The sequence below is a fragment of the Triticum dicoccoides genome, chromosome 1B (genome assembly GCF_002162155.2).
Source record: "Triticum dicoccoides isolate Atlit2015 ecotype Zavitan chromosome 1B, WEW_v2.0, whole genome shotgun sequence".
Classification (NCBI taxonomy): domain Eukaryota; kingdom Viridiplantae; phylum Streptophyta; class Magnoliopsida; order Poales; family Poaceae; genus Triticum; species Triticum dicoccoides.
In genome coordinates this window covers 558,517,704-558,531,240 of record NC_041381.1, presented here as the reverse complement: position 1 = coordinate 558,531,240, position 13,537 = coordinate 558,517,704, and the positions used below count along the sequence as shown (strand labels likewise).

Below are 13,537 nucleotides of genomic sequence, written 5' to 3'. Positions count from 1 at the left end.
TCCGAGTTTACGCATAGTTAAGCAGCAGCCATCTGACTAAGAAAACATATTGAACACTCCTAAGAAGGATATAGAGGAAAGAACCATCATGCAATATGCATGCACCGGTGCTATATCCATCTCCATCCGATGCTGTAACTTAACTAGTTCACGAACATCACGATGTACTAGCAACTTATCTAATACTCCCTCCATCCGAAAATACTTGTCGGACAAATGAATGTATCTACATGTATTTTAATTATAGATACATCTATTTTTATCCATTTTTCCGACAAGTATTTTAAGACGGAGTGAGTATATACTAATATATGCATGCATGTGATTAATTAGTTGGTTTGAAATGTAAAAAAACACTGTAAAAGATCAAGTTTTGCTCTCTAACATTACGTGCATTCTAGAACACCGAACGATCACTTATACTCCCTTCGCTTCAAAATAAGTGTCTCAACTTTATACTAACTTTAATATAAAGTCATACTAAGCTTAAGCTTAAGACACTTATTTTGGGACGGAGGGAGGGAGTACAAAATGACGGAGGGAGAGCATCAAAGTCGCAGTGGACGTGGACCTGGAATAATAATAGGTTGGACTGATCTATCGCCGGAGGCGAACTCAAGGACGATGGGTGACTGCAAGCCAGTGACAGGTTTGATTTGGGCGGTCTAATTGGCAGCACCTTCAAGCTGTCGCCCTGGCTGGCTCGTCCTTCCCTGCCTCTGCCTGCCTCCACATGTCGAGCTCATGGTTTTCGGTGCGCTAATTAACTTGACCAGGTACTCGCGACGACGACGTGCATGCGCATGGATGCACTCTAGTATTATGTGTTGGTAATTGTTAAGTGCTGGAGATCGATCGATCGATCGATCAGATTGACACGGTTTCGGTACAATCACCGGTGACACGAGCGAAGTTGACGCATAGCTTGTCCGCAAGTGCATGGCCATATGCATGTCATGCAAGAGAGGAGATATGGGTACTGTATTCCGGGGACAGAGCTGGCAAGGAGCCGATGGATAGAGAACCAAATGACTCCTTCCCCTCGTCGGTAAGCATGGGCCCTGGCAGCGCAGCCGGTTGACCAGGTGTCAGGTGAGGCCATCAATAACGGACTCAAATTTTGGCTACCCAAATTCATTATGGATACAAGACACAGAAGATTAATTTGGGTAGGCCCCAAAAAATTCAGTTTCCCAGCACATCCAAACTGACAATAAACAAAAGAATATATGATTTTGGCTCGTATTCAAGACAAATTACAAATCAATGTAAAATTATCCGTTTCAGCTACTATATTCACTATATATCACAACCACATCATGTTCAGTAAAAAATGAATTAAAAAAATAAAATTCCTTTGCTTCATTCTACCGAACAGATCGGGCACGCCCGGCTCACTTTCGGCCAATGGAGGTTGGCGACGACATGGGGGAGGCCGTATGGCGAGGGATGGTGGGGGAGGGAGGCCGGAGGATGAGGGGACAAAGGCCGACGGTGAGAGCTCGAGCTGGCCCACGGCTGTTTGCTAGTGGATGCCGGGCTCGCGTGTGCCGTCGGCTCCTAATCGAGCTCGGCGGGTGACGGTTGTGCGATGGGTGACCATCTTGGGTGGTGGCGGGGCTGGGGACGGCCAGAATCGGCAGGACTGGGCGGCGGCGTCACGAGCACGACAGCGTCGCGACAGACGATCCTGGATGGCAGGTTTGTGAGGCAGGGTTGCAACGACTTAAGGTGGCCGGCACTGCGCGGTGGCCGGAATCGTGCTACAGTTGGGATTGGCGCCATGTTATTATTAATATGGGTATTGTGGTAGGTTGGACCCAAATATGGGTGCCTACCCAAAGTTTGTGGACCCCTGCAGAAATGGGTGTGCTGATGTAGCCGTTTTGGGGCCAAAACATCCCTCCACATTGCAGTTTTTGAGTCCTGGGGTGAAATTTGGATCTGCTATAAAAGATTCTCTAAGTAAGGCCTCTAAGATACTCTCCGTCTCTCTCCTCGTAGTGGGAGATGTTGCTCCCAAAATACTAATACACGCCGACGGTAACACCACCAAAGAATCATAGAAGATTTCAAATTAACGTTTATGAACTGTCATAGAAGATTTAAAAACATTTCATTCCACAGAGTGTGCAATTTCCACATTGACCAGCAAAGCAATGCAAGTCCAATCATGTGAAAGTGCAAGTCTTAAAATTTGCAATTATTACTGTTCCACAGAAACTGAAGAACTGGAGCCCCTCACCTCATCATGTCAGTATCTTCAAGTTTTTATCAAACAACTCACAAACACTAACCTACTGTCAGATATGACACAGAACAGAGCATGCGGTTTTGCTAGGCAACCAGTCATTGATAACAAGCTTATAGGCACATAGAGCAGAAGAGACACCGCCCGTTAGTCAGTTCGGGATGAGCCGAGAGCCTGAGACACGGACGAAGAGATGAGCAGCACCACAAGTTAGAACTGACACATCGCACAAAAAATAACATGAGGAAGAGATTGTGGATCTTAGATTTCCCATTGTTGTGTTACACCCCATAATTGTGACGGAAGAAATGAACTTGCATAAGTAAAGAGTAAGGCTTAGAAGAACACAAACACGGGTAGGCTCAACGGTGTTTTCCCGTGCTTTGGATATTTGGGGCTGTCCTACTCCACGCTGATGGAGGTTTTCGATTACGAAGGTTCCAGAATAAAAAATTCTTGGTTGCTAGATCCACGAGGACTATGTCCATGAACGGCCTATCGACCTATACCATTATGCTTACGGCCATGAAGTTGTGGCTTATTTGCCATCTTGGTGCTTAATTTGATATAGAAAACTAACTCAGCACCTATTTTGCATCACTTTAACTTTGTTACTTTCTTTTCTATGTGCCCGCGTATTGCCCGCTTTGTCAATATATAGCAAAGCATAGGTAGTAACAATATATAGACCAAAGTAGAGCACCATGTTAAAAATCAATAAAACCACAATCAATAACACAATGTGATGCTTTTCATTATATGATTTTATTGCAGTCAGTTCATGGTTCTTCAAGAACCAGCTAGACTTGAAATTGCTTCTGAGTTTCCACATAATTAAGCAGCAACCATTTGACAAAGAAAATGCATTGGACACGTCTAATGGTGGACTTCTTTTTATACAGAAAAGATTTCGTAAGAACCCTTGGTAAAAGAAAAAGTGGGGGGAGATACATAAGAAGGATATACATAACGACATAACATTATGGGTCATGCATGCACTGGCACTGTCCAGTTCCATCTAATTCAGTAACTACTACACGAAGCATTCGGTGGCATTGGTCATTACAATGTCACAACGTAAGCAACAGTATATGCATTTCGTTAATTAGTTTGTCTGAAAATGTAAAGAGAAAACGCTGTAAAAGATCAAAAACATTGTAAAGATCAAATTTGCTCTCTATACTACAACATGGAAAAATCACTTAAATGAAATGACGGAGGGGGAGTATCAAAGTCGCAGTGGACGTGGACCTCGATTAATCCTAATAAGATAGTTTGATTCATCTATCGCGGGAGGCGAACCCAAGGGACTGCAAAAAGTGACAAGCTTAATTTGGCTGCTGTAGTTGGCAACACCATCAAGCTGTAGCCCCAGCCCTCAGGCAGCCTAGCTAGCTACTCCATCCGTTTTAAAATAGATAACCCAACTTTGTATTAAGCTCGTTCCCGGGCTCCACACATGGCAAACTCATGGTTTTCAATGCACTAATTAACTTGACCAGGTACTCGCGAGGACGACGACGACGACGACCTGTGCATGCACTGTATATATTAATTGTCATACAAGTGGTGGAAATCGATCAGATTGACACGGTTCCGATACGATCATCGGTGACACGAGTGAAGTTGACGCATAGGTTGTCTGCACGTACATGGACATATGCACGCATGAAGAGAGGAGAGACATATCGTTCGGTCCTGTCTTACGGAGACAGAGCTGGCAAAGCAGTCGCTGGGTAGTCCACAACCAAGTGTTGAGCTGTTAATGACGGATTAAACATCGCCGCCCTCCCTCCTGAGTAAGCATGCGCGCAGGCGACGCAGCAGGGCAGCGAGTCCGCGTGAACATGCCATTGACTACTGCCTGTAAATGTATGCTTAATTAGTCTGTTAGAGCATCTTCAATAGATGATTCAAATGTAAAAAACTTAACTTTTAAACCGTCTAGGGCAAAAACAGCTGCTCCAATTGACAGTTCATATGTACAAAAATTTGGACCGCGGCCTTTCGATGATGTAAAATTAAAAACTCCGTGATGCAAATTTACGTCACGAGATGCAACTGGTCCAAAACCGCGGCCACCCGTCAAACACCCAACAGCCACTTTATTCCGCTTCAGCCTGGCGACCGCCCGCCCGCGACCGAGCACCAACCGCCGAAAGTCGCCGCCGCCACTGCCCCACATCCCCGCCGCTGCCCTTCGCCACCCTGGCCCTCGTCGCCTCCCCCGCCGGAGGGCATCTCGCAACCGTCCCGGCACCGCCGTTTCGGGAGGCAGCCGTGGTTGGATTCGCCGACTCCGGCGGTCCGCCATGCTCCCTTCTCCTATGTGCCGCAGTCCGCAACAGTTCTCCTCTGCGCCGCCATCCGCAGCAGCGATCAATCGAACCGCCGGCCATCTTCCTCCACCCCACGCACAAGGTGTTCGACGAAATTCCCCAAGGTAAAAAAAACGACGAAACTTGATGATTTTAATTGGGATTGGATAGTATGTTTGACTGTGATTGTCTGCATTGTAGATGAGCTCGGTTGACTCCTCATTCGTGGACGATTCGCCGTCGGTCGAGGAATTTGATTTGCATGAAGAAGAGGACATTGCTATGCTTGTGTCCATGCACAAGGGGAAGAAGCCAAAGCACGGTGGTTCCGTCTATGGCCGTGCGTTCATTCGGAGAGAACTGATTGATACACACAAACGGTTGATGTGCAACTACTTTGGATCACCACCTGTTTTCCTGGATAATTACTTTTGACGCCGTTTCAGAATGTCGAAAGACTTGTTCATCCACATTTGCAATTCCGTGAAGCAGCATAATCCTTCGAGCAGAGAAGGAACTGTGCTGGGTTGCTTGGCCATAGCATTGAACAGAAGGTCATTGCTGCTTTGCGTATGATGGCATATGGTGTTCCGGCAGATTACATTGATGACAACTTGACGATGGCACGAAGCACTGCTATCTTCTATGTCAAGCAATTTGCAATGACTATGGATCATTTTGTTTTGTGGAAGAATCTAGAGTGTTCTGCAGATGCAACAAGTTCTCTTGGATGCAGTGGTGTTTAATAAATGCACTTTGACATCCAGCTCCTCCAGCTTCGGAGCAAGACGTTTGGCAAGCAGTTTCATGAAGATTTTGACAATACATCTGATACGAGGCAAACATCAGACTGGTTGCTTGCCGTTGATCCTTGAAACATCCGACGGCCAACAACTCGCTAAAAAAGCACTCTAAACCACCCAATTAATTAATACGCAAAGGACGCACGCTACTCTTAACTGTCGGCATAAATCCAGGCTCCATCTTCCATCTTTATCCCCAAAATATCGCACTTATTGTTCCTCCTCCCTGCTCACCTTACCGACGAGCGATCCGTCCGTGTGCGCCGCCCGCTTCCTCCGCTACCCTGAGTGCACCCGCCACACACCGCTGTTGAGCTCACCCTCCTCTGCCCTGCTTCCGACAGACCGCACCGTGGAGCTCGCAATCCTCCTCGTCTCCCTCTGATCTCCCTGCCGAAGCAGCCGGGGTTTGGATCCCCATACACTGCGGTCCTCGGTCCATCCCCCAGCCATGATTTATCCTAGTAAAGGAGTGTTACTCAAATCAATGCCTACCGGTTGTATTTCCAATTCATTACACGCATGGTTGCACTTGCAAGATTGATTTTTTTGATGCAGAGATTCGATGCTTCATATATATCCAATACGTGCTCATACCCGCGGATGGATTGGCAATACAACCATGCTTCTCAGGTTCAACATCTCCATTCTATAACCACTACCCATTCTGTTGTGTTGAATTGCATGAATCTGATGGTTCCAAAATCTCCAAGCTACACATGCATGTATCATACTTCTGCTTCTTCATTGCATAGAATTTACTATTCAACAACCATGCTTCCTTTTTTATACTCTTGTTTTTTGTTAGATGGCATGAAATTGATGCTTGAAAATATACATGCTTCGGAGGTATTGTACTTCAGTCCAGATAGATTGTGTCAATAGTGCATAATTAGGTTCACAAATAAGTTTTCCTGGAAATACTTAATTCATATACATGTTTCAGGTTATATGGGAAACCAATATTTGTTAATATTAGCTAACGAATTGTATGATCATAATTTATTTGGGAAACACATATTTCTGCATCCTATCATGCTTCCAGTGTGTTTTATATATGTTATGATATAATGAAGCTGTTGTTTCAAACTAGCCATGCTTCCTACTTTTATTTCTTGCATATGTTTCTATGGTATAGTGAAGTTTAATTCAAGCATTGTAAGTGTGTGCTTATTTTATTGTAAAACTATTTTTGTAGAACCATTAGGAGATATTTTGTGCTTCCATAACTACTATTATGTGCTTCAACCAGTCGCCGTGTTGCTTCTATTGGTGAAACCTTCTTGTATATAATTTTTGCATCTTTTATTGTATCAATAACAGGGTGTGCTTTCTTCTTTCCAATTGAATGCTTCTAATATAGACACATGCGCCCAGTTCCAAATGCGCTTCTTTGTTGCCAGCAAGATGCCTTGCAATGATGTTGACGACCTATAACGGAGACAAACCAGTGACTACTCTAAGTTGTCGGTTGTACTGGAACAACAGAGAGCTCATGGCACGCGAAGATCTTGTCCATCACCCGCATGTAAACAATGTTGTCGTAATAATCTTTTATTTAGTTGCAAAAAAGGAGTTAATTTTTTTTTCATATCTTATGAACTTGTTTCAGTGCTTGATCATTCTTGTTGTGCTTGCTGATGGTTCCGAAAATGTTTCAAGTATATGAGAAAAATGCTTCCTTTACACACACAAAATTATTCCCTCCTCCTAAAAATATAACAAAGATTGAATCATACTGTTGAACAATATTTGCTGCTGAACCACAAAGTATATGCTTCCATCAGTTTTGGAATGTTTGCTCGCACAAAAGCAACATCGCCATCGTATAAAAATGCATCTCCGGAAAACATAGTTATTGTACCAGAATTATTTTAAGTGTATATGCCTCCAACGTTAAAAGGAATGTTTCCATAGTATAAATATGCACTTTATCTCCCGTAAATATGCATAACAAATTATTTTCGGAAGCAATTATTGGAAGCAGGAAACAAATCATAACGTAAGCAGGACACAAATCATAGCTAATTATTTTTGGAAGCAATTCCTGGAAGCAGGAAACAAAGCATGTAAAGAACCACATGGATAGCAGAGTGAAGCAAATTTGTAGTATGAAGGAAACATGTGGTCTGAGAATATGAAGCACTATGATATGAGCGACTAAAATGAGGTAAATATTTAGGTCACTGGAAGCATGTTATATGGACCAATGAAGCATGTTACTATCCAGTTCGACATGGAAGCCAATTTTAATCAGCATGGAAGCAAGCATAGTTCTGGTACATTGGAAGAAAAAATTTGTGACGCTGGATACAAATATTGCTTCATAACTTTCCTGTAGTTTAGAAATAGTTTTCTAAGATTTATTTTAATTCCTTAAACCATGGGTTAGTTTCCTAAAACCACGTGATGTGTGGGGGTTTCTTTCCTAAATGCACGTCCTATTCAATCGGAAGCTCGGTTCCAATCTCGCGCTAAATTCACGGTCATTAAAGCTGTCTGATGATCGCTAGTGTGGTTGCCAAAGACTAATATCGCGCGGGTCCTAAGGACCCATATCTGACGTCCATCTTATTCTAATCCAATGGCTACTGACTAGTTTGATGGATGCAAACCATCAGTAGTCTGATGCCTAGCGGTGCCCCAGCAAGCTCATAAAGAACCCTCCAGAGAAACCGTCAAGGGGCAAGCTTTTCCAGTTGGAACAGCCCAGGCGCTCTCCACCACTTCCCCGAAGCCTGAGCTAAATTCCCCGTACGCTTCCGTACCGGAAACGTCGCCCAGACTTGATCGCGCCGTGAAGATTGAGGGTGAAGTATCTGTTCAAGAATGAAACATAACTTCTTGCATGTGCAGAACACTGCTACATTCTTCTTGACGTCGCCCGGACCGAGGGTGAAGTATCTGTTCAAGAATGAAACAGAACTTCTCTGCTATGTGGTCAGTTCTTGGTCAGATTCCCTCCCAACAAGAAGATTGAGAAATTGGTGGAGTACCCCTACATAAATCTGAAGGGTGATTATGTTCCCTTTAAAGTTTGAAAAGGTGAAGAACCTGAGTTTGATTTCTTACATGGGGTGTGAGTAAATATCAAGCTATGTGATAGCAAACTACATCTGTTTTTGGTGAGACCACAAGGTAATTCTTGGAATAACAGGCAGATAAGTATAATGCATTTGCCAACCATCAAACCAGAGATCGATTTTCTTTTTTTACATCTTCTAAGGAAAGAAGAGCGCAAGCGACTCGCGTTACTGTCTAAAGTATTCTAAGAAAACAGAATGACCAAAGGACTATCATGCATGTCCGGAGTTTAATCAGTAAGCAACCTGATTATAAAAGCCATTCCTGATTGCCTGGTAGGCCCTACAGAAAGGTAATGAACCGCTAACACAAAAACATAGTGATCATGAATTACAAGAAAAGTATTTTTGGTTTTTGTTTTGTGCATAAGGGAGAAGGCAACATGGGAAGTATTTTTGGTTTCTCAAGAGATCATGAATTAACATCAAGCTATGTACTAGCAAACGATATCTGTTCTTTTTCCGCGAGAAATGACAGAGTATTCTTGGAGTAACAGGCAGAGAAGTAGAGATGCTGTCAGCAAACATCAAATCAGGGTTAACACTTTTTTCACATCTCAGGACAACGAAAGAAAAGCATAAGTGATATGCGTTACTCGTCCAAAGCATTGTAAAAAAACAAAATGCTGACAGAACAATCATGTCTTGGGGGTTTGAATCCATAAAGCAAACCTGATAACAAAGTCATTCCTGATTACTTAATACAGTCACATGACAAGATAACTGCCTGATAACATAAGTCACAAAGTCCACATACCAGTACACATTGGTAAACAAGAGATCTAGTTGATATCAACCATCTAGAAACCATGAACTACCATTGCTAAAATACGGGGCAACACTCGGCTAAGGTGGCGAGGGCATGGCAATCAGCTCCATCACAAGAGAATGGAAGCTCTTGCACAAATTCTTGAAGCCGTCAGTGGCCACGACTGCCCTCCGATGTGCCGGGCAGCTGAGAAAATCAAAGCATGCCTTCTTCAACCCATTGCAGTGGTACTGCTCAGCAAGTGCTAGAATGGTCGGAACAGAGCCTGCATCAATGTACTTGCATAATTTTTCCTCGCAAATCAGCTTTAGCCTCTCCATGTTATACCTGTCCGCCGCAATGAGCAGATGCTGGCACATGATATCTTCCTCTTCTTCTTTTGCCTCTCGCAATGAGTCAGTGTAGGCAAAGTAGAGCAACTCCTTGAACACCTGTGCCTCCAAGTCATCTATGTGTATGACACCGGCTGTGTCGCCCTCCTTCATCACACCAAAGAGCTCCGCGCTGAAGACTGGAGATCGCGACGCGAGCACACACCGGTGTGCAGGAATCATCTCACCGCCTACCTCAAACACAACGTCAGCGCCCTTCTCGGTCTTGAGGAGATCACCGAGGTGCTGATTCAGCTCCGGTGGGGGCACAAAGACAAATTTTGGAGTGCTGGTCTGTTTGGTGCAGATGTCATGGACGACGACAACGTCACACCTGATTGTGAAAGAATCATCCTTGAGATGCTCCGACTTCTCCAAATTCTCCCTCTTGATGAAGTTTGGATATCCCCACATTTGCTTACCACCAAAAACATATCCAGTTGTGGATGCCGACGGCCATGACAGTCGCTTCCCAAGCACCTTGGCGAAATTAATAGTGAACATTGTCTTCACATCCTCGGTTACAATTTCATCGAGTTTGAGGTAAAAGGAAATATAATCCACTGTTTCGGAGTCCTTGCCATTGGGGTAATAGTAGATGCGCCAGCAATGGCCGCCGACGAAGAACTGACTGGATTGGAGGAACTCACCCGCGGGGGTCGCCTTGGTGCACCGGTAACCGTCGATCTTGAGGGTATGATATCCTCTCGCCGAGGTGGCGACGATGGCAGAGGCGGATCCCAATGGCTCACCGACACAAGCGATGGGGGAAGACATGGCAAACCTGCTCTGAGATGTGGGGAGTTGGAAGCTATACTGTCCAGACTAATCACCGCTTGCTGGGCTTTTTTCCTGTGAAGAAATGACTGCTGCTACAGCTACTACTTGTACTGGAGGAAGAAGCAGCAGGCGACTGGAGAAAATACTGTGAACAAGATGACACAATAAGGAGAGTAGGAAAAACATGATAACCAATATAGAAAACAAATGAGGTTGTGTGCAACTTCCAGGACCAGCTTGGTATTTTAGAACATACAACTAGCATTCTGAGACCTAAATTGCCAAGCACTAAAGAAGGAAGATTGATACCAAGGATAAAGCATGATCATTTCCATGCTTACACCTACAAGCAAGTTACTAACTTATATCTAAAAGGAAACATAAGGTTCTATAAAATTACAAAAAATATTAGACAAAGAAAGTACTGAATGAAAGAAACAATATATCAATACTGAACAAAAAAACAAGGCGTGACTAAAACTTGTAACACGCCAAAGACTAGGACCGCCTCAAATGGCCCTCGTATTTGTGGGCCTCTAATAAATCTAGACATGAGAACAACAGTGTGGTATGAAATCAATGCAAGGTTTTTGAGTTGCCGACTAATCACTGATAGACATGGGCTAATCGCCTTGCCGGACCAGCGACGAAGCCTTGCAAAAGTGACTCAACTAGCAGAGCAAGTTGTGCAACTCACCCCCCACTAGACGCTTGCGTGCTGGTTTGGGCAGTTGTCGAGGTCTTCCATGAGGAATCGACCACAGTGCCACCGCCGGCTATCGATCTACCCCGCCGCTAGTTGTTGTAAGAGGGAAGAAGGTATGAGAAGAGAGAAGGGATCTGCACTGGCGGCGGCTATGTATGGTGCTGGCCACGCACTGCTGGGCAGTTACCACTCTTCTATTCCTGATGGATGGTACAGATGGCTCGGATAAGTATGGACGGTTAGATACATCAAGAAAGCTAGGGTTTTCAAATGGGCCTTCATGGGCCAAATATGTCTTCCCTTATCAACCGCAATCTACCGTACCCCAGCTTCAGCCACCAGGACCTTGCCTAGGAACCTACCGCTACCTTGACATCACATTCAAGGTCCTCCACAACAGCAACTTTACCCTCAACATCCTTTCACCCTCTCTGTAAATCCCCCTGACTAGTTGCGGCGACTTGGGCGATTAGTCATAACTAGTCGCCAAATAATCCGGGCTAAGGAGACTCGATCCAACACCATGACTCGTAAACTTCGAACCAATATCATCTTTTGGTTTAGCATGAGATGCAGGCTTCCAGCTGGTGGCTTACTTCCTATAATAGATTTCTGGGAATAAAACAAGGAAAATTCTCCAGGGGACAACAGGCAAGAAAGCAGACCACTTCAAGCAAGGATCTGGTTCTTTGTATTTGACCAGGTTTGGTAAAGAACAGAGATGTGAATGGAGGACTCACATTAATGCTAGAGGTGGTAAATTTCACTGTATTAAACAAGAAAAACGGAGAGGAGCTAAAAAAATCCACATTGATCGGCAACTTCCAATGGTGGGGGGCCTTCCTATACAATCACAACAAATCACGTTGCACACACTCATCCTCATTCCATCCAATCGTCATTAGACACATTAACCAAACTATGAATGTTATTAAGGGACCAAAGCTATGTCAACTTTGTATCAGATCATACCCAGCCATAGGCAATCACAAATCACCATGGTTATCCTACTGATTGAGCTGCATACATAAAAGTGAGGAAATGCTTTCTAAATTTGTTAGTTCACAGCCAGTTGTTCCATCTTCCACAAACATCAATTTTGAGTAGGTCCACAGCAAGAGTATGACAATCAATATGTATAAGGCTAGTTGTAGTTGGAATATTAGGTTCTTACCTATATGGTTTCCATTTGTGTACAACATGGTAAATTAAATAATCTACATGCTAACTGAAATATTGTGTATAGGCTTGATGCTTAGTTTGTCTAGTTGTGGCATATTTCTACGATGAGATATGATAATGCAACATTTCAAATAGAAAAGGGGAGAAAATCCTTGTGAAAATAGTAGCATCACATCATATGGCTAGTTTGTTGTCAATCTTATCTCCTTGTACAAGCTAACAATATTTCTGCACAATTATCCGAAATGTGAAGCTACCCCTGTTCCGTATCCTGTCCTAAACTATGAACCTAACTCTGTTAGACTCACGGTTACAGTAATAATACCAAAACAGACAACAAAATGCTGGTTGACGAGTTGGATTGTACATTTTCATCAGAAATATTGTTCCAGCTATCTACTTTGGAAGAATTTACTGCAACGAGAACAGGACAATGCACAAGCTCGTGTGCGGCATGCGGGCGAGCTTGAATCAAGCTGAGGAGCTCCCATTCAGAGCTGCCACACAGAAACAGCTGAGAAAACCTACTTACTCAGAATCAAAGCAATCGCAAGCATAGCCTAACACCACACTGTCCATCAGGTTGCTGAAAAAGATTCGAAAGGACAGAGGCAATCGGCAGCTCAGATTCCCCAGGCCCCAATCCAGGTTGGTTCGTCCCAACATCCAACCAGCGGCACGAAAAGCGCCACCGCCAAAATCGAATCTACTGGAATTCCAAATCCGACTGCGAGACCGAATGGCAGGGACCCGGAAGCAAGCCAGCCCCGCCCCGCCCCGCTCCGCGCGCGCACGGCGGCGGCCACTCGCCGTCCTGCCCACGGGAAGGGGAGAGGGGTGGGAGATGGAGAGGGTTCTGGAAGAAGGTCCTGGAGAGGGAGAGGGAAAAGGGGAGACCTGACCAAGTGACGGCGGCGGGGAGCAGCAGCAGGAGTGCGGCCGGCGAAAGGAACGAAGTTAAGGGCAACTCTACAAGAATCACCGAAACGCAACCGGAGTCCACTAAATGTCCACTTCATTGTAAACGGATCTTTCAAAAAAGAAACGAAATTGATGCTAAACCGGACGATATTTGTTAAATTCGGGTAATAATATAACTACACAAGAGACGAAAATTAACGAAGTTTCAAAGAGCAATGGAATTTAAACTAAAAAAACTACACAAGTTATCGGAGGGTGACCTCGTAGGTATGCCGACACCTCCGTCATCGTCATCGTGCTCTTCCGGTGACGGAAGGCCGACAGGCGTCGCAGCAGCCCTGATCGGTCGCTGT

At 44.4% G+C, this 13,537-nt stretch overlaps 1 protein-coding gene across 3 annotated transcripts; it reads right to left on the bottom strand.

Annotated features, from left to right (window-relative positions):
• Positions 1 to 9,082: 9,082 nt before the first annotated feature.
• Positions 9,083 to 13,239, bottom strand: LOC119348718 (BTB/POZ and MATH domain-containing protein 1-like). 3 transcript variants are annotated; one of them, XM_037616692.1, is made up of 2 exons: positions 13,161 to 13,239; positions 9,083 to 10,520 (listed from the first exon to the last, which is right to left on the bottom strand). In XM_037616692.1, exon 2 carries the CDS (start codon positions 10,370 to 10,372, stop codon positions 9,302 to 9,304), a length of 1,071 nt encoding a protein of 356 aa, XP_037472589.1. In that variant the 5' UTR covers positions 10,373 to 10,520; positions 13,161 to 13,239; the 3' UTR covers positions 9,083 to 9,301. The 3 variants fall into 3 exon arrangements, with proteins under 3 accessions (XP_037472589.1, XP_037472590.1, XP_037472588.1); XM_037616693.1 differs by having other exon boundaries at positions 13,166 to 13,214; XM_037616691.1 differs by lacking the exon at positions 13,161 to 13,239 and adding an exon at positions 11,073 to 13,111.
• Between the last annotated feature and the right edge of the window lie 298 nt (positions 13,240 to 13,537).